Raw genomic sequence first — 24,449 nt, forward strand, 5'->3', positions numbered from 1 at the left:
TGTTTGGGGCTGTAATGGCAGTGTTACGTTCGAGCTGCTCCTTTCGTCTGTTGGTTTACCAATTTCTGGATCACTTTAGCAGGTCAAATCCAATCAAATAATCACACATTTAAAGGGATAGTTCACCCAAAAAACATTTACGTACCCTCTTGTCGTTCCAAACCTGTCTGTCTTTTTTCTGCAGAAGACTAAAGAAGAGATTTTGAAGAGCCCGATTGATTTGTATTGAAAAACGGAGACTCCTTGGAGCAACATGAGTGGTGACCATTTTCTTTTTAGGGTGAACTCTCTCATTGGGCACAGATCCGGATTTTCTCTTTCTATCCCTCCTCGGCTCTTGTCGGATAATCCAAGCCCCTGTCGTGTTTCTGCATTACTTTAAAGCTGTGAAAATGTACATTTACTTATGAGGTGCAATCGTGCTATTTAAATGGATATATGGCTACGGGCAGGAAACCCCTGAGTACTATTTTTCTCACCGTTTTATGTACGTTGTTTTTCCTCTAAAGGAAAGTCAGTGATCATACTTGCATAACCACCTGAGATATTATCGATCAGATGAAAATCTGATTGATCTATGTAGGAAAAACTGAAGGAAACAACACAAACTCATTTCCATGTTACAGTCCGATGAGGTCTTTGCAGAGCTGAAATTCAGCTTAAATACTGGGCAACATCTAACAATGCAAATCGTAATGAATGACAGTTTGTTTTTCTACTGTTTACTATTGTACTTACTTTTGTAGTATTCCACATTTATGCATTTCTTCTGTTTTTTTTTTGTAAACGTAACTCTTATATGCAGTAAACAAATGAACAGATATACACTTGGTGTCAGACTGATGTATGCAGGGGGTTCTTGCACTTTGTATTCCGCCGTACTTTGTTCTTTCTCTCTTTGCCTTCGGTCCTGAGGGACGCTTTAGTCTCCTGCATGTGTTTTTAACCCTACATGCTCATTTACTGCCTGAAACTGAGATCAGCTACGTTAGAGCTTAGTCATGGCAAGCAGCCTTATGTTAGCTCTCTTAAAGCCATTCAATGCATGGTTCTGTTCACTGTCTGTTTTCGTCTGTACAGGTTACAGATCTACTTGGGCTGGACCCGCTAAAAAGCCCATTCACAAACATCTATTGTAATCAGTAGCTTTCTAATTTACTTTTTAATTATTTTAATGCCTTGCAAACAAACTATTGAGATGCAGAAATTCTAGTCTTTTGTATGACGAAGGAAAATGAGGAAAAAACAACAATGTTTAATACGTTTCAGTTGTTGTACTTGAAAATCATCGCTCCGAACCATCTTTGTGTGTCGACTACAAAGCCGTCAATGTTACATGGCACTGAAGGTTTACATGCTTAGGCAATTTCATACCGATTGTGAATGTTTCAATGGTTTGGTCTGGAGTCCCTTTACAGTTAGAAACTCTACTACACCAATAAAAAGAGAAAAATTACTATTTAAATTCAAAGAAAAATAAAGTATAAATTTGTTTGCTATTATGTGAAGTCTAAAAGATCTATTTAATGGAAGGTCAAAGGATTTTTTGTTTTTAAAATGCATTGAGTGTGGTTACATTTCTCTCTCTCTGTATTACTGTTGCATTTTACTCATTTATGTGTTGAATTATGATGTCATAAAGAATTTTCTTTACTATCACTATTATAAAATTATATATAGCGGGCCAAATACTTTCTTTACTTCCTTGCATGAGATTAAAAAAAAGGGGGAAAAAACTTTTTTTTTTTTTTTTGGTAGCTGTAAGGGATTTTTTGGCCTATGACTGCACTCATCAGAAACCATCTATAAACTGCCATCGGTTACAAAGCCTCGTCTTCATTTCTATTCAGTTTCATTGTGCACCTCAGTTTCAAAGTAGCTTTATATCCAGTCTGTCTTCAATATTTTGAGTGTTATGTGACTGTGCAAATAAACGTATTTCAAGAAAATGTTCATGAATCTGACCAATTATATTCATGTTCATGTATGTGAATGACTTGACATCGACTGCTTCCACTCATGTAGGAACTAGATTAGGAAAGTTTGAGACAAGCTTGATGTACACTTGACAAATCCTTGCCTAGAAGTAAAAAAGCTGATGGTGACAGTGAAAAAACAGGCCAGACAAAGATATTGCTTGATCAGTCACACATTTAAATTATAAGTAACTGATTAGTGGCATAGAAATATGTATTAAGAATCCTTTATATATAGGAATATGTTATATATTTAAAAACAAATTGAGAATATATAAATTAGGTTGTAAATCCTTGATTTTCCAAAGTGGTCTCAGACTATATAATCTCTCTCTCTCTATATGTGTGTGTGTGTGCGTGTAATATTTTTTGTTTAAATAAAAGTAAATTTTTTTTTTTTTAATATATGAAAAATTATGTGTGTGTGTTTATGTATTTCACTTTTTCATCCATAATGAAATGGGAATAAAATAAATCTACATTTAAGTTTGAAGAACAAATCAATATAAAAAAAGAAAAAAAAAGAGCTTCCTTATTTGATCTATTTTAGAGAAATAAAAATGTTTGATGTACCACGTGATTGCGAGTCTTTTATTATGAACTATTGAACTTCCGGTGTTTAGAAGTGTCTTGTCTGCACATGTCCTCTGTTTTTGCGGATTCATTTTTTCCCCCTTTATTCTTTCGCTGCTATAGTTATGTGTCATGTGTCGGCGGTAAGTACATCATGTGCAGGAACATGCCATCCTGCAGCAAGATGAATATGCATTAGAGCTGACACCTTTGAATGTTTATTGTTTGAAGTTATCATTTGACCTGAATGATTTTTAAAGGGACCGTTCACCAAAAATAATGTCGACGAAAACACACCATGAAATTGTTCTATATAATACATTGCTAAGTCATACAAAAGATCTGTGTAATAAACAGTTCATATTGTTCTCTCAAAACAAATATAATGCTGTTAGATTGATCTTTGTAAAATGTCAGTGATTCCTGGGTTTTTTTTGCCCTCAGGGTGTGATTGGAGATTAAGAAGTGTCAACAAGACAGAAGAAAGTCAGACAGATATTGTGCATGTAGAAGAGGATCCATGGGTGTCCTGCGGGTGCTGTCGGTCACCATGGGAAGGATCAGCACTTTTAGGTCTTATCAAATCATGCTGCTCTTTGCTGCAGCTCTGGCCGTGGTGGCCTTCTACTACTTTGGCTCTGAAAAGCAGAACTTCTCCAGCACCACAAAACGGATCAAGGAAACACAGGCGAGCCACAACACCAACTGTGATGATGCAGATCTCTCCATAGACATCCGGTCTGGACGTCCAGAAAGCAGAACGGGAGCTGGAGATGAGCTGGAGGGAAAGCCATCACGCTTTCATGCTCTCATGATGTTCACCAAAGTCGACAAGAGCTTGAACTTGCAGCAGAAGTTTCAGGTGGCCATGCGCTCCGTGGCCAAGCATGGACGGTTCCTGGAGGAGGAGGTGCTGGTTCTCCATTACGTCTCTGATGCTGGAAGCCGGGAGCTGGGGGAAAAGATGCTTCCTGAACTTCTGCTGGATGCAACCTTCCGGTACGAGGTATGTTCAGCACACCTTCATGTTTTGCAGTGTGTGCTGATGTTGGATAATGCAGCATTGGCTTTGTTTTAGTTTATGTCATGTTTTGATGTCTTTACAATAGATTTTAATGATGATGACAATAATGACGTTTTCTTCTTGTTATTTGGAGTAGTTGTAGTAGTACTACAATAATCACCTTCTGATACATTTATTATTATAATATATAAAACATTCTGTAAATTATGAATAATGTATAACGAAAAAATGAATAGAAAACAAACACAATAATTATGCAATTAAAGGGACAGTTCACCCAAAAATGAAAATCACCTCATGATTTACTCACCCTCAAGGCATCCTAAGTGTATATGACTTTCCTCTTTCAGACGAATACAATCAGAGTTATATTAAAAATTGTCCTGGCACTTCCAAGCTTTATAATGGCAGTGAATGGCTGTTATTTTTCATTAGTCTAAAAGAAGTCCAATAAAGCGCATCCATCCGTCATTAAAAAGTGTCTCACATGGCTCCAGGTAGGTAAATAACGGCTTGACTGACGGCTGAAGGTCTGGAATAGATATCCGCTTTCTTTGGCCAAGGCCTGTCTATGAGGACATTTGACCGACATGTCAAACAACCAATCATAGTTACGTTTCGGGGCGTGGAAATGTCGCCACAATAACAGGAACTCTCGGATGTATTTTAAAGATTCTATGCCGCAAACTTTAAATATTTCACATACTTTTGAAAATCCAGCATTTATTTGATCCTGATAAGCGTTCGTTGTCACATTTGTAAACAAGACGGCTTTCTTCTTTCGTGAGGGGGTTTGGCGCCACGGCATCTTTGTTTCCCGGCGGACCGAAAATAAGCGCGGCGCGTCTCCTGGAAATCCGGTTTAATACAACCAGTCGGATGACGACTTCGAAACTCCTGAAGTGTTTCCAGAAAAGTGTGCCATATGCATCAGACCTTTAGCCAACGTTCCGTGGGCGTGACGTCTGAGGCTGAGACTACCTCTAGTGGTACGCAGAGGAATCTCTGAATTAAATATAAATTAGGCCGCATATCCACAAGCGTTTTTTTTTTTTTTTTTAATTTTCGAGGCTAGTGAATTTTTTCAATTGTTTCAAATGGGAGCATCTTTTTTATACGCCGAGAGTTGAAGAATCTTTGGGTAAAACTTAGCGCTCATCACTGTCACTTTTTAGTCAGCTAACCAATCACAGTGGAGGAGGGGCGGGACTAATACATCACACCCTGCTTATACTATGACTGAACAATGGAGAAGTTAATATTGCTTGTCTCCGAGTATTTATGTTTTTACCCGATGGAATTGCTGGAGTACCATAATGTTGTTATGAAAAATAATGCTTGGAGAAACATTTCATTAGCGATGCGTCTGCCATATTACTTCATTGGATATTCCATATCATAGCAACCACAGCGTCTCAACTGGCTTTGGTGACACGTGGCATGATTGTAGTTACTTGCAGCTACACATACAGCCTGTTATTTATTTATTTTTTTTAAGTACTTTTTTATTTAAAAGTTAAATAAAAACTGAATTGCACTTAAAGATTAAATGAAAATGTGTTGTAGCTACTTAAAAGTTTAATAAAAACTGTAAGTTACTGTACTTAAATGTTAAGTACGATACATTTTCATTTAATCTTTAAGTGCAGTTTTTTTACATTGACAGTACAGTTTTTATTTAACTTTTAAATACAATATATTTTAATTTAATTACGTTTTTTTATTTACCTGGAAGAAAGCACGTTGCAGTGTTAATGTTCAAACTGTGTATTTGCAATGTTTTAATTGGCTGACAATAATAAATATTCTTATTAGGAATAACACAGACTTGTTTTTTTTTTTTATTTTAACTGTGCATATTGCTATACTGTATTTTAATGTTGGTCATAATGGTGGTACTTGGAAAGCCAAATATTTTCTGAGGTGATACTTGGTGTAAAAAGTTTGAGAACCACTGTCCTAGAGTAAATCATGGGGTAATTTTCATTTTTAGGAGAACAATTCCTTTAATGTACTCTTATGTTTGTTATTTTTATTTATATAAAATATCTAAATTGCATATAAAATATTTTTTTTCAAACAAATTTACTTAATTTACCTAATTAAATTACATGAATGGACATTACTACTATTATTATTATTATTATTATTACTACTACAATGGCTATATTTATATTATAATGTTATTATAATAAATTAATATTGTATAATGTAATATAAAGTAGTATTATATTATATTATATTATATTATATTATATTATATTATATTATATTATATTGGATCTTGTAGCTTAAGTTTCCAGTAAGATTTTTGGTTTGTAACATTTCATTGGAATTTCTTTTTTTTGTTAACAACTGTTTATTGAATTTTATTTTGTGGAACAGTAGTACAAAACTAAAACCAGCTGTACAAATTTAGAACCCACCCCACCCCACCCCATCCCACCCCCTGGTAGACTTAAAAAAATTAAATAAATAAATAATAATAATAAAAATATATTAATTCATTTTAATAGGTAAACCATTAACAATAAAATAATTTTTACAAAGATTTTAGAAAAGACACTACATTAAAAGCTGAATGCCATGAATTAACAGTTTTCACGTTAGATCCATGTATACGAGAAGTAGAGAGTTCCATTGAGATAATGTCCAACAGATACACGTCCAGGTTTGTCTGTCCATTGAGGAGGATTCCAGCGGTTGACCAGCAATTTTCTTGCTGCTGTGAGAGCAGCTAACAGTAAAGATCTTTGTTGGACGGACAAGGTGAAGTCCCAAAAGTCATTCATGAAAAAATGGCGCGAAGTCAAACATATCTCAGTAACCAACAAATATGATAGGTCCTGTGAGAGCTGAGTCCAAAAAGGGGCACTCCCAAAAAAAAAAGCAAAAACGTGCCTAAAACTCCTTGGGAACAGAGATTCATATAAAAACGTTTCATTGGAGTCAAGTAAACCCTATGCAGCAATTTCCAATGAATCATTTGGTGATTAGGGTTTTTAGAAGACAATTTAAACATACCCCATACCTCTAGTGGCACGAGGTGGCCGAGGGATCAAAGATATTCTGCACAAATTTCCATCATGATCCGACAAAGATAAGGAACAGATATCGGCATCACGAACGGCTGAAGATAAAGAAGTAGAAATGAAAATATAGTCAATTCGCGAATAGGATTTATGAGTAGCAGAAAAGAAAGGGAAAGACTTAGCAGAGGGGTTTAATAAACGCCAACTATCCACCAACGAGGATGAGGTTACACATTGCCAAAGTTTGTCAGAATACAAAGCTTGAGAGTGTGATTCCTTTGGTCCAGATCTATCTAGGATATGCAACATTACAGAATTCATATCTGCACCCAGTACAATTTCAAAATCTGAAAACTTCAAGCGATAGGTTGACAAAACAGAGAAAAAAGTAGGGTCAGCAGTACAATGGGGCATAAACTTAGAGAAATACAATATTCTTATTCCCCACTATTGTTTTTATATGTGTTATTCTACCATCTGTATCACAACCTTTATCTAAAATAGTAATATTTAAAGTCCTCCGGACCAATATTAGGACACTCTTGGTTTTAGTATCCGAAGATGAGTGAGATACCACTTTATAAAACTTATTATTACACCTGCGTATATCCTCCTCTTTCAAATGGGATTCTTGAACTAACACTATATCAATCTTTCTTCTTAAAAAATCCAGAAAACCTGTACGTTTGTGAGGGCCATTTAGACCATTAATATTGCAACTCAGAATATTAAGGTCAGTCATAGGTATTAAACAGAATTACTGCATAATAAGACAAAATACAAGTTTGAAAATAAAACCAGTTGAGTCTACCATTAACCCACCCCCACCCTCCCCGTTACCATTCAAAAAACAAACACATTCCCATGAACTATGGCAGATCAAACCAAGAACAAACCTTGATCTGCCAGCACCCCTTAATATGGTCCGTGGCGTCAACAAAAACCTGCATATTACTGAAGCACCAACATTTGGCCCCATTTAAAAAAAATAAATAGAAGAGAGATACAAGAATACAACTAAAACAAATAAAATATCATAATCAGTAAGCGATACTGTATGCACAATGAACTATGAATTAAGAAGTGAACATTAAAGTGAACAGTGAAAGACACAGTCACCTAACCATTTAGAGCATCTCTTCTCCGATTAGACAGCAAATGTCCAGCTGAAGCCCACTGAGAGTTGGTGGATGAAAGGGATCTTCTTCTGGGGAGTATAGCATTTTAGGTTCACTTTGATTGAGAATGACCTTCAGCGTTGCAGGATAAAGGAGAACATTCTGGATGCCAGCGTCTCTTATCTCCTTCCTAATTGGCGCAAATGCACTTCTTCTTTTTGCGGTGACCGGAGAAAAATCTGGAAAGAAAGACAGCGTTGCTCCGTCGGAAGTTTTCACCGGGGCATGAAGTCTGGCGGCCCGCAGAATGAGCTCCCTGTCCGTGTACCGCAGCAATTTAAAGATGAAAACCCGTGGTTTAGTGCGATCTGAGGAGAGCCTTGTGTACATGCGATGTGCTCGCTCCACTTCAATCTCTTTACCTGCCAGAGACGGGAGCCACGTCGGTAGCGATCTTTTCAAAAAGCCCATAGGGTCGTCCTTTTCAGAACATTCAGGAAATCCAACCAGACGCAGATTGCTGCGCCTATTGCGATCCTGTAAGTCCACAACCTGTTGCTCGAGTGTGGCTACTCGCCTATCGTGATCTGCAACAACTTTCTTTTGTTTTTTCATCTCCCCTGTAAGAAGATCCAGTTTAGAGCATAGCGACTGAACAACTGACATGTGAAGCGAATTCGTTCCACATCGCCGTCAACTCAGTTCTTAGAATGTCCTCAAAGTGAGTAACAGTGTTCGCCATCTTGTCCATCGTATCGCTCGCGATCGGTAACTTGGATTTCTTCTTCCCGACGGAGACAACTCCTGCTGTTTACGACTGCATGCCATCAGGTAAAGCACCACCAATGAATAAAACTTAAAACAAAACGAAAAATTTGCAAAAAGAGGCCAAACGTACGGAGCTCTACTCGAGTGCGACTAGGTTCATGAGCATGTCACGTGACTCTCCTTAACTGGAATTTCTTGAGGGTTTTCTTGTTTAATGCATGAAGGCATTTTCTGCTTTTTGAAAGCACAGCAGGTGGCAGTGCAAGAAAGCTGAAATCAGACAGTTGCTTTGCACACATCATCTACAGGACTAGAGGTCATGCAGCAGACGTTTCCTTTATAGCAGCTCACAAAATAACAACACGCAGAACTCCCTCAGGACTGCTCAAACACTGTATACCAGATTTTTTATTTCATCAAAACAACTAGGGTCATTCTGTGAACACACAAAAATTATAACGTCAAGATGAAGTCTTTATTTGTGTGGATAGAAACTTGAGATAAGCATATTTTGCTGATTAAAAGTCGTTGTAAATGTAATTTACGCTCTAAAAGAATAACTTTGTTTACTCTTCATAAACTTAAGGAAAATTTAAATAGAGTTAAAACAAAAATGAAAATTCTGTGATCGTTTACTGACCCAAATGGTGAAATATGAAGTATTTTCATTGAAGGGTGTCATTGGCTGGGTGTTGGTCACATGGGGGCAGTGTTACTCTGGCGCAATAGGTTTTTGTGATTTCTCTTTGAGCTTCAGGATCTTTGGCCTGATCCTGCTGTAGAGGATTTGTTAAGTAAACTTGGCCTAGTTCAGACAGACAGGTGGTCGGGTTGACAACTGACTTTTGAGTTTCAGATTATTTTCTGTATCTCATTTGATTGATCATGTAAATGCAGCGCAACGTCTCTGTATTACACAGACCGCAGTGTTTCCTGCCTAGCGACAGCATTAGTGGAGGCTGATCCTCTGTCCTGGACTGACGGATGGATAGAGGCTCAGTTTAGCAGGCATGCTGTGAGACTGAGGTTCAGATTACCTTCCTTTAATCCTGACTCTTCAACACACACACACACACACACAATAAGATAATGAGTAGAGTATTTGGCTTAATGTAACATCCGGTTATCATCATCTCTACCCACCCCAACATGTGCTGTAACATTTTGATTAAAGCAGTTTCTCACACACACACACACACACACACACACACACACACACACACACACACACACACACACATGTTGGGTTTCCATGTTTTATGGGGACATCCCATAGGCGTAATGGTTTTTATACTGTACAATCTGTATGTGCTATTGCCCTACACCAACCCTACACCTAAACTTAGCCCTCACAGGAAACATGCTGCATTTTTAGATTTTCAAAAAACTTTATGCTGTATGATTTATAAGCTTGTTTCCTCATGGGGACCAAAAAATGTCCCCACAAGATTAAGATTTACTGGTATTACTATCCTTGTGGGGACATTTGGTCCCCAGGACGTGATGAATACCAGGTGCACACACACACACACACACACACACACACACACACACACACACACACACACACACATATACAATAATTAATATGTATAATAATATATATAATATAATAGTGAGTAATTAATATTCAGGTGAATAATATATTTTGGAGAAATTTTAGTACTTGTAGAAAACATGTGGAACATGAATTTCACCAGCTGAAGAGGAGAGTAAAGGCAGAAACTCCCCAAAACAAGCAACAATTGGAATTGGCTGCATTAAAGGCTGGGAAAAGCATTTCAAAGGATGAGACCAAGAGTCTGGTGATGTCTATGGGTCACAGACTCACTGCTGTGATTGTGTGCAAGGGATCTGCAACTAAATAATAGCTTTTAATCTTTTATATCTGCCTTATGTTCAACTGTCCCAATACTTATGCTCACATCAATGAGTGGGATGAACTCTAAAAGTGCTGTTCTTTTTATTTGGTAAAACATGTATGTGTTGAAATGGCTAATAATAAAATGTGACATTCTGTAGTTTTGTCTCATATTCATCTTTTAATCATATTTGCAAATGTCTTGACTCCACAGCCAACAGAACAATTTTACATTGTCATCATTTTCAAATGTAAAATCAGCGCGCTTTTATTTTGGCGGGTTGCCGGGTTTAGCGCCGCTGATTGAAGAGTGTCAGTGAATAAAATGTCAGTTTTGCTTTGAAAACGGCAGCGGCTAGCCTAGATTATGCTTTCAGTTTGAATAGAAATCTTATATAGTACAGTTTGTCGATCTAAAATGGTAATTGTGGATTAATGCGCTGTCAGAGCTTATTTACACAGCGCATTTTTAATTTTGGTCGCGCATGCGCACCTGCGGACTACTTATGTGCACCCCTGTATATGTGTATATATTTATTTATTTAATACATAATATAATATTGTGTTCCTGTTCATCATCTATAATAATACAGCACTAACTGTAGTAGTAATAATAGTTTTTATTAATGATTAAAATTTGTGTTTTTAATAATAATAGCTGTATTGTTATTTGGATGGGGAGTAGTACAAGTTATGTATTATATTGTACTATAATATTATATTATATGCATATTATAATCGTAGTAGTAGTATTGTTATCATGTAGTTGGGTTGGCGTGTGGTTATTAGGGCAGACTGTCTGACTATCTCTCCAAACTGAAGCACACAGACGTAGAGCGTGTGGAAAGTTCCACTATACTGTGGGCTCACAGACTCCCACACAGTCTCATGACATGAGATGAAACCAGTGTGAGCTCATCAGACATGAGCTTTCAGGGAAAGGATGACGGCTCCTTCAGCTGCTGCTGGGTGTCGTTATGTGTCATTCTTTGAGGAACTGAATGAAGCATGTGAAAGGTTGATGATTTGAGCGTTTCGGTCTTTGACATCTGTGTGTTGCAGTTTGACTGCACTGGCAGATAATGGTCACGTATTGCATATGATGTGGCCACACTAAACTACTTTGAAAGAGCATGTTTCTATAAAAAAAAAATAGCTTTTTGGACATGTATCATAGTATTCTGTGAAGTATATTGAAGTACCATGAATATACTGATCATTTAGTACAATGGTATATATAAAATTCAATTACCCTATTAAGGTAACATGGTGCTTTTTAGTCTAAGTAAGGCGATCATATTCTCAATGACTATGTTGTTATAATTCCCACACAGAATATTCAGATTGCCAGTAATACTAGGCAAACATCCAGACTCATATAATGAAGCACACTCTCACTTTATTATACACCTTCACACCTCCAGGACTATTTGGAAAGTCAGAAGCACATAAAATGACCAGCAGGCTCTGCTCCGAGTCCCCATAACACTGTCAGAATCCTTTCATTTAATATTGCACAGCACTTCATGTGCTCATAATAGAGATTACACTGAGCTCTGTATGCGGCTACGCTCTGAAACTCGCTCTGAGTTAGCCGGTCCCTGCAGTTACTCCATCTATAAAATGAACCTACTGCTTACTGGTGTAGTTTTTGTTCCTATTGTTCCTATGACAGCTTCATTGGAGCTCGAACGAGTGTTCTGTTCTCTTTGAAGTTCTTATGAGCAAAATGCAGTTTTGTTTCCTCTGTTATTTATAACAGTTTCTGCATTATTTACTAGTGGCTTTAAAGCACTTTGCTTTTAAAAAATTCAGGGCGATATCACAAATAAACTGTGATGAAATAAGCTATTCAGTGGACTGCTCCCAAACTTGATATTTTTGCAACTTCATTCCCTGGGAATCAAACCCATGACTTTGACATTGCAAAGTTCACTTCACTTGGCAATTCCTTCATTTTGATTGATTGATTAAATTTTCAGTCAACTTCCAATTAAATGAAATATTGATCTTTTCCACTTTTAGATGGAAAATTCCAATTCTTTACTTTTATGTGGAATTTTCGAGTTTTCAGGCCAGTAAAAATAAATTATATATATTTTTTTTTATTATTTGATCATACCTATTTAAGGTGAAAAGAGAAGCACATTCTGTATGTCGCTTAAAGTTTCAATTGTACTTTTTCTGAATTTTCTGAGCCCAAAGATAAAGGGTGAAGAAACTCTTGTGTTTTGAAGGTAATCTGCCTCTACATCCAACAAATACTTGTCTAACTGTACTTTTGTGTGTCTAACTGTGTTCCTTGAGCCTGTGCTGAATTAGTGCTTTTGTTTCGCCAGACTGAAGGTGGAATTCTAATCCTATAGCAGAAACATATACAGTATTACCCCTGGAATCAAAACCTTAATGGGAAATCTGTGATGACTGAACCCCCCATCAATCCTCTTTGTGCAACCTAGCGAGAGATACACATTATCTGATTGCATGAGTTGAGTCAACGCCAAAGCCTTGCATTGCAGAGCAGGATTAGGGGGCCGATTGCACTGCGGACAAACACAGGTATTGTGTGTTTTCAATGGAAGGAACAGTAAAAGACGACTGTCAAGGTTCAGTGAGCCAAGCAGTGAACACCTGAGGATAAAATCACTGTGCCAAAACCCAAGCGAAGGGTAGAAATACAGCCCACTCCTGTCCACCCATGCACAAATCTGGAAATATGTGGTGTCAGTATCACTAGGGTCACAAAAATGCCCTTGTTTAACACCGATATTGTCTATTGTCTGTTCCAGGTGGTGTTTCACGATGTAGGCGCCCTTACGGAGAAATTATTCCACATCGTAGAGGCTATGCAGAAACACTTTAGTGCAGGTTCTGGCGCGTACTATAGCGATGCCATCTTCTTCCTGTCGGTGGCCATGCATCGCATCATGCCTACAGGTGAGCTGTGGCTCGACGTGGGTGTTGTTGATAGGCATAAAAAAGCAATTGCAACTTTTGGTTTGCCGTTTATGTTGTTATGTTGTGTTTATATTGTATGGTGAAGTCATGACAAATTTTCACTTTGTGGACAATAAAACTAAAGGAAATTTAAAGGTTCAAAATACTAGCATTTCCAAACGTGGAACTGCATAAAGGTCATGATTTTTGTATTGTCTATTTATTTATTTTTTAAATGATAATTTTTGCCTTTTTTTTTTTTACCTTAAAAAACATTTTAAATAAAACATAAAAAAACTAAATTATGCATTATTATTGTTATTGCTATTGTTATTATTGATTATAATAGTTTTAAAACCTTGAGAAAACAGGCTAAAAAATCCAAACAAAAATAGAAAAAGCAAAAATATATTCAAATATTATTTAATAGTAACATTTATTATTGTTGTTATTATTTTGGTATGTTTAGTATTTAGTTTTTAACTATTTTACATTTCTAAGTGCATTTTAATCTATTATAAATCATACCTTTTTAAGTGAATGAACGACTACTGTGGCCTCTGTTGGCTTCTAATACTGTTTGTTTAAAAGAAATAAAACATTCTTTTTTTTGCAATTTTGTTATGTGCAGCTAGTGTCACTACTAAGCTCTTTTGATTTATGTTTATATGTCTGTTTTGTAAGTCATAATTATTATCCTGATTAAATTAGGGCTAACCCGCTTTTTCTTAACCATACTGTGATTCAACTTTTCCATCTCAAAAGTGGCAGCTGCAGAACATTCGGTGTTCATGTAAACTTCCCCTTCACACTTCCTGCTGCACAATCTAATTGTGTTTTCTAAAGGTCAGTACATTCGGCCATCCTGAAAGCGGCCCTCAATCAGTCCGGCCGTGAATGGATTTGGACACGAGGCCGCTGATGGTGTCAGATGTACCAACTCACTCACAGGTGCTGAATTTGCACATGTCACAGTGATGGGCGGAGGGGGAGGGGCAGGAGGGGACGGGGCGGTCGATCGTCCTCTGTGACACTGCTGCTTCTCACACACAGAGTCATCCGCCACTCACTCCCTCTCACATTAAAACAAATGGCTGTCCAGGCAGGGCAGGCGCCAAGGGGAGGCATTCGTGCCCCCTCAAACGAGTTACTGTGCCCGCCACTTTCCATCCTTTCCTCTCCTTGCTGAATGTGATCTATTTCGAAAGTGAAACCGATAAAACAGCGCACATAAGAAAGCAATTGAACGCTTTAGCGAGCGTCATCAACTGCAGGCGATCACAGATTGCACGCACGCTTCCCACCTGGACCGAACCCCCCTCACTGGTATGTTTTTTTTCACTGGTATGAGAATTAATTAAATTTAAATTCTCAATATCACTAATTTGTTTATTTGATTAGCAATAGTGTGGAATAAAACAAAAAAAAATCTTTTTGTCAGTATTTATTTGGTTAAATATTTTTAAATAACTGTTTGGTTTCAAGGTTAAAATTAGATTTGTAATCAGTTACTTAAATGACTTATACAATTCTTAACTTAATTGTTAATGTACATTAAGTACATTAAGAAATTTTATTAAAGTTCATTTAATATATTTTCATATAAATTCATATTGAGTGTACATTAACTGGTAAACTGTTGAGCATTTATACATTTAAAAAGATATTTAAAACAATCCATTCATTTGGATTACATTGTTTTAACTTTAATTTAACTGTGATGCACATTTGACAGTAAAGATTGAGATTTATGTAATAGTACCAATAAACTGAATGTGTTTTTTTTTTAAATATGCAGTAACTTTTAATATGCGATAATTATATATTAAACCTGGTTTATATAATTATATATTGGTTAGGTATCAATAAATTCAGTTTGTTTCAGTCTCATAAATTGGAACTAAATTTGTGGAAAACAAAAAGTCTGAAGTAGCAACAAGAACACTGAGACCCTGGGAAATGGAGAGTTTAGAATGAATGCATTCTACGAACTGAGATTCACTGAAAAGCGCTGCCTGCACCTAAGTAAGGCCTGCAGGGATGTTCGGGTCGATTTGTTTGCACATTTCTCTCTGGCAATTTAGTCAATTCTCACTGAGGAGACACAATTCATATCTGAAATGAAATGCTTTGGAAGCTGAAGATTCAGAAATCGATAGCTTGTTGCTCAATAGTGGGTTTTTGTTGATATGTTTTGTTCCTTTGAAAGTCAGTATGCTTTTATTGCTGAATGTGTCGCTTGTAGTGTCTGAGTTTAATATGTGCACCTTATTCGGCCAGAAACTCCCTTCTGAGTTGTTCACTTTCTAGCTTGATTCACTGGGTCGTATAGAGCCTGTGATTTCACAATTGGGCCATTTATATCTGCAGGGGTGCCAAAGCACACTGTCGAAGTGACGTGTGTTTGTTTGTGAGTGGAAGGCCAAGAAAGGGGGTTGAGAGCGTGCCCTTATATTTTTTGGGGCCAAGCACAGAAGGTGCGATGGCACCTGTTGTATCCGTTGGCGTTCTTTTTCTTCTTCCGTTTCTGCCGCTCTTGAGTCTTTGGCAGCCCATAGAACCGGGAAAGTTGTAAAATTTGGCACACTGATAGAGGACAGTGTCAATACTAACCACAGCAAATTTGGAGTCTCTTGCTCAAACTGTCTAGCGCCACCACTTGTCCAAAGTTTCACTCATGTTTATGCTAATAACTTTTGAACCGTAAGGCACAGAAGGAAAATTCTCCTCTGAATCCTTCGCTCACGCCGAGTAAAATGAAGTCCAAAATTTTAAAATCGTAAGGTTTAGTTTTTTCGCTATTTTAAATTGATCGTAAAAACTACTTTTTCGAACTCGTCCTAAACGGTTTGTCTGATTTTTACCAAAATTGGCTCAGATCATCTTCAGACCATACTGGCCAAACGTTAACGGAATTCAAGTCAATTAGTCAAACCATTCTCGAATAACGCGTGAACGAGTTCTATGAAAAGCACGCAAAAATGGATCTGAGGCTATATCTCTGCAACGGTTTGGCATATTGAGACCAAACTTGGTGTGTGTTATAACAAGCATGATCTGAGGCTACCTGCAGTGTTTCGGCGCTGTGCCACCTAGTGGTCAGGAGATACGATTTTTTTTTTATTTTTGCTTATAACTTCTCATTGGTTTGGCCAAAAATCACAAAACTGGTCTTTTTAGATTCGGTGCAGCATGCCGAGTCGAACCATATCCAATTTTGGGTGTTGGCCATTTTGAATTTTGTACTAAATGCTATATTTTATGAATGCATTGACGTATCGTTACGAAACTTGGTATGGTTCATCAGCACGATGCCCTGAAGAAGCCTGAGAAGTTTCGAGCCTAGTGGTAAAAAGTGGACTTATTTTCACAGGAGTAAACTTTTTAGACTTTTGAATCCTCGCCGAGTCCAGCGATACCAAACTTGCCAGGTTTTGCCTTATGATTTGTGCAACATTGCATTTTAGCGCTTAAAAATCATTTGCCAATATCTTAGAAACCGTTACTCCGAAATTCAAAAACATAGTGTGCCAGCTACATGTTAATGTCCAATTGCCAAAATTTTGATAGTTGGTGGCACAAAAATGCAAACAAAGTCAGCCATCAGTCATTTTTTCTCTTCTCATATATAAAAATGACTCCAAAACAAAATTAGATATTTTCACCAAATTTGACACGCATGTATGGGCACACTCTAAGGACCCATAAAACATTTGGTGGGATTTTGCCTCTTGGTGGCGTTATAATTGAACAAAACATGAAATTGCCATTGACTACAATAGAGTATTATGATATAAAATGTTATATTTTTTGAATGCATTGGTGTACCATTACGAAACTTTGTATGTACATCGAGACCATGACCTGAAATTATGCAAAAAGTTTTGAGACAGTGCCACCTTGTGGTCAAAGGTTATAATGAAATTTCAAATAAATGCTAATAGCTTTCTGAGAATTTTGCCTATTGTAATGAGACTGGTATTAATAGATTCCTTGGGTCATGCTGAGAACAGTGATACCAATGTTGCCATAGTCAGCCAAACTTCCTGTCTGCCATTTTGATTTATGTTGAAAACCCACTTTTTCAAACTACTCCTCAACCGTTTGTCCGATTTTCACCTAAATTGAGCCAGGTCATCTTCAGACTGTGCTGACAAAAAGTTATGGATTTTGTGTCGATACACAAAACCGTTTTCGTACAGCACCACTACAAATTTTAGGCATGGTGCCAAAATGACTCTGATGCTATATCTCTGCAAAGCTTTGACATAATGACAACAAACTTTGTGTGTGCCATTGTCACTTCACACAGAACACACCGAAGTGATTTGATTGCTGCTCCACCTGTTGGTCAAAAGTGATAAGCCATTTAATCATATTACTAGAGGTTATTTCTTTTAGTACTCTATTGCATTTGGTCTGATGCTCCATGCTATGCTTGGCTCCTCATTTTGCCGCTGGAGTGCTTGGCCCCGTAATTGCTGCTTGCAGCTATATTTTACAATTGAGTTGTTACTTGCGTGTTTTGAATTTTGCATGAGACAAACATTTTGCAGGTTGACAGGAAGTAGGCCAGCTCACTTTATTGTTCTCCCGCAAGTCATTGAAATTGAAATTATCCAGGTGTGTATGAATAGCTACTCTCTATCGAGTCATATTGACTCTCTATACTGACTATAACTGAATCCATTTGTTTTTTGTGCACTGTATAAGCAATGCTCATTCAGAAAGTTTAGACACTTATGTGCAGTTCAACAGCACTGTCTCTTTTTGTTCCCTTCTGTTTCTGTGACCCGATAAGGCATAAATGCTTTGATTCAATCAGGCAAATTTACATCTAGCATCTTGCAAACATTTATCAAGAAAACTTTTCACATGTTTGTGGTCAGTAAGATTTTTATATATGTTTCTAATTAAGTCTTTAATGCTTGTCTAGGCTGCATTTATTTGATCAGAAACACAGTAAAGACTGTAATATTGTGAAATAATGTAACAATCGAAACTAACCGATTTCTATTTTAATATACTTTAAAATTGAATTTATTCTTGTGGAGTAAAGCTGAATTTTCAGTGTCACAAGATCCTTCAGAAATCATTCTAATATGCTGCTTAGGAAGGATTTCTTCTTATTATTATTAATGTTGAAAACAGTTGTGCTGCTTAATGTTTTTGTGGAAACAATGATTTTTCAGGGCTGACAATTTTAAAAACATTTATTTGAATTAGAAATCTTTTGTGACATTATAAAAGTCTTTACTGTCACTTTTGAATAAAAGTGAATAAAGCTATATATTTCGTAAAAAAGAAATATACTCATACTGATACCAAACTTTTGAATGGATCTACCTCGAGACGGGAATCAAACTTGGGTTGTTGTGAGTGCCGACACTCTTAAATAATCTAAATTAAAAAATGAATACATTTTTTTACATTTTAAAGTGTTTAATTTAACACTGAACATGTACAGTGAACAATAGGATATTTATGTATTAACATTAGACTAGATTAATAAATGCTGTAAAAATATTTGTATATTGTTAGTTACCTAAAGCATTAAAAGGATAGTTCACCCAAAAATTAAAATTCTGTCATTAATTATTAACCCTCATGTCGCTCCAAACCTATAAGACCTTCGTTCATCTTCAGAACACAAATGAAGATATTTTTGATGAAATCCGAGAGATTTCTTACATATACAGCAAGGCAACTACCAAGTTCAAGGCCCAGAAACATATAAGGACATCGTTAAAATAATCCATGTGACATCAGTGGTTCAACCTTAATTTTATGAAACTATGAGAATACTTTTTGTTCACAAAGAAAACAAAAATAACGACTTTATTCAACTTCTGCGTTACCGTCCGCTGCCATTCACGAGTGTAGCACAATGCATAAGAATTGAATAAAGTTGTTATTTTTGTTTCTTTTGGGCACAAAAGTTGAAGAAAACTTTTGTGGAAGTTATTTTAAAGGTTCTTCACTTTCCATACAGTGGTAGTTCATAGTGACCACAGCTGTTCTGCTTGTGTGTTCCACAGACAAAATAACATTGAATTTTCATTTTTGGGCAAACTATTCCTTTAACAGTGGTCTTTAATTCCCTTTTGACCCACTGACTGACTACTCAAACCCAGCTCAAGGAATTCCATCCTGATTTCTCAGTATGACAGGAGGAGGTCTGTCTGCTTGCATGACTCTCTCCCGCCAGGCTTATTCCGGTCATTGACTCTTTACCAACAGGGCGGTCAATACCAGCCCGCTGAGAGGCTGAATAAGTGAGCCCTGAGGAAGAGACTGACACAATCCGTCTCACTTTAGACCGTTATCCCTGGAAGCCCACTGAGCTAAAATTAGGGGTTTTTTGGGGTCTAAAAGAGCAAGATTAGGTGCTCAGTCCATAACAATAAATTATTTTGAAAAATAGGGTGGGTGGGGTGGGGGGTGGCACGTGCCCAGTGATTTTTAAAACTACTTGCTCTAGTTTTATGTTCTGTCATATTGTTGTGAGGGATTTAGCCGTTCATTAAAGGACCACTGAACCTGGAGCTGGGCTGCTATATTAACTGCTTAGCCCAAGTGACAACAGGAACTGTGAAAATAATTGGCCCTTGTTTCAAGTGGCTATGAATCTTCTCTTATTGTGAAACAGTGCCATGAGTTGAGTTTCTGTAGCAGTTGTTTTTAGTGTGTCTGCTGGAAAACAGATCAACAAGAACATCTACAGGTACATATTTAAATGTGTATTCCCTGTAATGTCTTTGATTTCAAGAAATGACAAGAATGGCAATCAATCAAGAAACCGATCCACCCATCAAAACTGTTCTGCCTGTTTGTGAACTAAAGCAAACATTGCTAGTACTGCAACTGAAGAGCAATACAATTAAAAACAACACATGCATTGAGTTATGACTTTTTTTTTTTTGATTGATCAACCATAAAATTTTGATGACTATGTTGACTGGCACGACACCACAAAGATGAAACATTTTGTATTATTTTAAAAATAAGATTTAGTATTATTTTAGTGTTATTAATAGTATTTATTAACATTTTGAATCCGTTTTTATATTTTTAGTTTTCATTTTAATTTTAGGTTAAGTTTTAGTAATCTTATGTGCTTTTGTCATTTTTATTAGTTTTGAATATTTCTATTTGGCTTTAATTTTTATTTATTTCAGCTTTAGTTTTAGTAATTTTAGTTCATCAACTAAACCTTTTTTGACTTCAGTTAGCTGCCAGGGCAACATTTCTCATTTTAATTTAAGTTTTTCATCAAATAGGCCTATTTATATTTAATTTTACTTGAGCTGTATTTCAGTTAACAAAATCAGTTTAAAAAAATTCTAATTTTAGCTAACAATAACAACACTGTATAACATCATTTGTCGCTTTATCTTGTGGTGTTTGGACAGTTTTCGATTATGTAGTTGCAGACAAATGTCTCAATACTCAAAAGATAATATTTGCTACATTCTTTGTCTGTATGTTTAATGGAAAATAAGGGAGAGGCTAAAAATATCAAAACAAACCATATCTAGGTGAATTGTAAAACCACCTCAGATATTGTTTTATTCAAACTCAAAAGGTGAATTATATTATATGCTTCAAAGAACAAAGTAGATCTTTGATATACTTTAAAGGAAGCATCTGTGATATCTAAGGCAGTCTGACAGGTTTGTGTAACTCATTTATCATACGACTTTTCTAGAATTTAGTCACTATGCTAATGAGTTACTGTCAGAACGTAAACGCATGCATCTGGAAATTTTTTTGCATTTTGAAACTATGCAATGTTTTAAAATGACACAAACTCAACCTTTTTTTTTTTTTTAAACCGTTGTCAATGATCCTAGAGTCAATCGTGTGACTCCAAATGTCTGCATGCAAAGAACACACCCTATAAAAATGGAAACCTTTTTCTTACAAAAGCGTTTACATGATTATGTGGAAGGTCCACCTGATCATGAAAATGTTCTTCCAAGAAAGAGGTTTCCATTTCTATAGGGTGTGATCTTTCATACCAAATTTTAACCCACCCCATTGCATTTAACCAGTTACCACTTGAGATATTTTTCTTGCTGATGGAGAATGGTCAGATAAGACCAGGTTTTAATCTCATAATGAAGTTGACCTATATCAGCCTATATCACTTGCTGTTATTTTCACTGAGGAAGGCAACAAAGCCATAATCCACCGAGAACAGATGGAATTCCACCTGCTCTATGTTTTTAGTGATAAAGTAGATTACTTGGATTACTTTTTGTTATTCACCTTAATAGGTTTTAAAGTTGTGAATACATAATACATTTGCAGGAGGATTAGTGTATATCTCAAAAGAAGGGAAAACCTAAAAGAGTCAGATATTTCCCAAGATAATTTTGTTAAAAGCTAGTGCAACTCTTACATCTGTAAAACACAGCCACTCTCTTAAGTATGTCAAGCTTCATCATTTTAGATGACCAGGCTATTTTTGAGCATGTTCAACTGTGTGTTCCCTTGGCTTTAAAACGTGCTGGGAATGTCCTAGATGTGTATGTACTCAGCTAAAACTAGACATTTTGTTTATAAAGCTCCGTAGGCATGTCTCCAGCACCTTGGGCCACGATGGAGCTGGTGAACTTCACGTGGTCCTCTTTCTTGAAAGTATTTATCGCTTCAGGCTGCAGAGGCTCAATAAAATGAACTAGTGCAGTGGTTAATGCTTCAAAGGCACATTTTAACGTGCTTGCTGACATGCCCTCAGGTGCACACCAAGCGTCTGTGGCTCATCCTGCCTAAAGCGATTGTTCCTCTTTTGATCTGGTGTACTGTGACGCATGGGTTTTATTTTTGGAGGTTTGAAGCGACTCAATTTTGGAGGGTAAAAATGGTCCTTATTCAAACTGGGGAGTCAAGGTTGGTCTTTGGGATTCAATCATTTCAGAGCTTTTTCATTTTCAGAAGTTTCAGGAGTAATAGTGGCACCAAACTGAATCATAAAATACTAACCGTTTACGACTGCAAGACTATAAAAATGTTGCTGATCGCTGGAGCAGATAATTATTTTTGTAATGGCAAATAAGCAATGTTTCATGTTTCATATGCCCGTTTTTGTTGTTGGTTTTAATAGTGCTCTGCTTAATAATCACAGCAGAATGAAATAGTGTACTGTAGAAAATATTGTTTTGTAAATATTGTAATGTGAATGCATTAAAAATACAGAACTAACTTTTTAACAGCATTTATTAATCTTGGCTAATATTAGTTAGTGTTACAACAACTTAACTTGCTCATTAAGGCTGCATTTGTTTTAACAAAATACATTAAAAAAGAGCAATATTTTAAAATGACAGTTTTCTATTTTAATATATTGTAAAATGTAGTTTATTGCCGTGTTGGCAAAGCTTTTTAGCACCCATTACTCCAGACTTCAGTGTCACATTATCCTTCAGAAATTATTGTAATATGCTGATTTGCTGATCAAGAATTAGTTTTTGGTGACAGTTGTGCTGCTTAATATTTTTGTGTAAACTGTGATACACTGTTTTTCAAGACTCTGATGAATAGAAAGTTCAAAAGAACAGCATTTATTTAAATTAGAAGTATTTTGTAACATTATAAATGTCTTTACTGTCACTTTTGATCAATTAGATGCTGAATAAAAGTATTAATAAATATTATTTAAATACTGCTTAAAATAATTTTAGTTCTTCTAGTGTGGAATGTTATATAATCTACTTCCAGCTGGTTATTATTACAGCTTATTGAACTGGGAGAGGATCAATTATTTTAAGATTATAAAAAAATAAATAAAGAAAATGACATCTCTAGGTTTTGTTTTTGATATCCATACACTGTAGATGTCGTCCTTTTATCATTGCTCATGAAATGTTTTGTAGTCAGCCTGTGTGTTTGGAGGGGAGCGCTGAGATCGTTGATATTGATTTGTCCACTTTCCGGTGCTTGTTTGGAGAGACGTTGGTGTGAAATGTCTGACCGACTAAACCGCTCCGGCTGGCCACTCTCTTTTCATTGTTCTAATTACAACAAGTATAGTTTGGGCCCCCTATGTTTTGCTTTCTGAATGTGTGTCATTGTGTTCATGGCCTCTGCTCCACAATGGTGCGTCCAGAATGTTGTCTTGAGGGCTTTGTTGTCCAGTGTGCTCACACGAAAACCCCTTCGGATGATGATGTTCCATCATTTGTTAAGTTACAGGTTTTCTGCATTATAGAGCACGTAAAGAAACAATATTATATCTCTGATTTATTGCATGTAACACTGCTCACATGCCATAGGATGTGATTATTTTGGTGTTTGAAAAAATTAGCTTTACTTTCTCTTTCCTTTACCCCCTAGAATTGAAGCGCATTGTTCAGTTGGACCTGGACCTCAAATTCAGAAGCAACGTCAGAGACCTCTTCAAAGAGTTTAACCATTTCCCTGCTGAGGCAGTTATTGGAATTGCACGTGAAATGCAGCCAGTTTACAGGTATCTGATTCAGCTCTGTGTACCGTAAAGTTATTGTGTTCACTGTTGTCACATTTATATGCTCCTTGTTGATAAATCTGGTGCATTCATACCAAAAAGTATGAAAAGAAGCACTACACGATGTATCGGTACAATATCGGTTAATGTTGAGACTTGTTTAATTTGTCGATATTGGTCAAAATTGGATGTTTAATTGTATTCAGGAAATCGTATTCCTGAATTTGCTTTCAGGAAAGCGTTTCTAATAGCGCCGGTGTATATTTCCCCAATTTATGAATTTTAGATGACCTTTGCCATCATCTAACGTTAGCTTAAAGTAAAATCTTTAAAAATATTATATGTTATTATTATAATATATTATAATAATATATAATATTATTATATTTTATAATAATATTTAAATATTTGTTAAATGTAAATAAAATCTCTAAATGAATATCGTTTTTTTCATACTGTATATTAAGTTTAGTTTTAGTGTTTATTATTTTATAAATTTTAAAACCTGCAATTTATTAGTTGTCAGCTATAACTTGAAAATATTTTTAATATACAATGCATATTTTAGTATTATTTATATACTATTATTTAAAAATATTTTAAATTTTCATTTTAATTCTACTTTTAGTTATTTTGTGCTTTTTTTTTATTATTTTTTATTTTGATTTCCTTTTAACTTGACTTAGTACTTC

The 24,449-nt window shown here is 36.1% G+C and overlaps 1 protein-coding gene across 1 annotated transcript in view; it reads left to right on the plus strand.

The window, feature by feature from the left end:
• The first annotated feature begins 2,593 nt into the window (after positions 1-2,593).
• LOC306854678 (xyloside xylosyltransferase 1-like) overlaps positions 2,594-24,449 on the plus strand; it is a 45,219-nt gene continuing 23,363 nt past the window's right edge. Inside the window, exons 1-4 of the mRNA XM_079392884.1 lie at positions 2,594-2,692; positions 2,994-3,555; positions 13,142-13,289; positions 23,628-23,760. Coding sequence (XP_079249010.1) covers positions 3,070-3,555; positions 13,142-13,289; positions 23,628-23,760 — 767 coding nt within the window. The 5' untranslated portion in view covers positions 2,594-2,692; positions 2,994-3,069. The remainder of the gene's footprint in view (positions 2,693-2,993; positions 3,556-13,141; positions 13,290-23,627; positions 23,761-24,449) is intronic.

The sequence above is a fragment of the Barbus barbus genome (assembly GCF_936440315.1).
Source record: "Barbus barbus genome assembly, chromosome: 35".
NCBI lineage: Eukaryota > Metazoa > Chordata > Actinopteri > Cypriniformes > Cyprinidae > Barbus > Barbus barbus.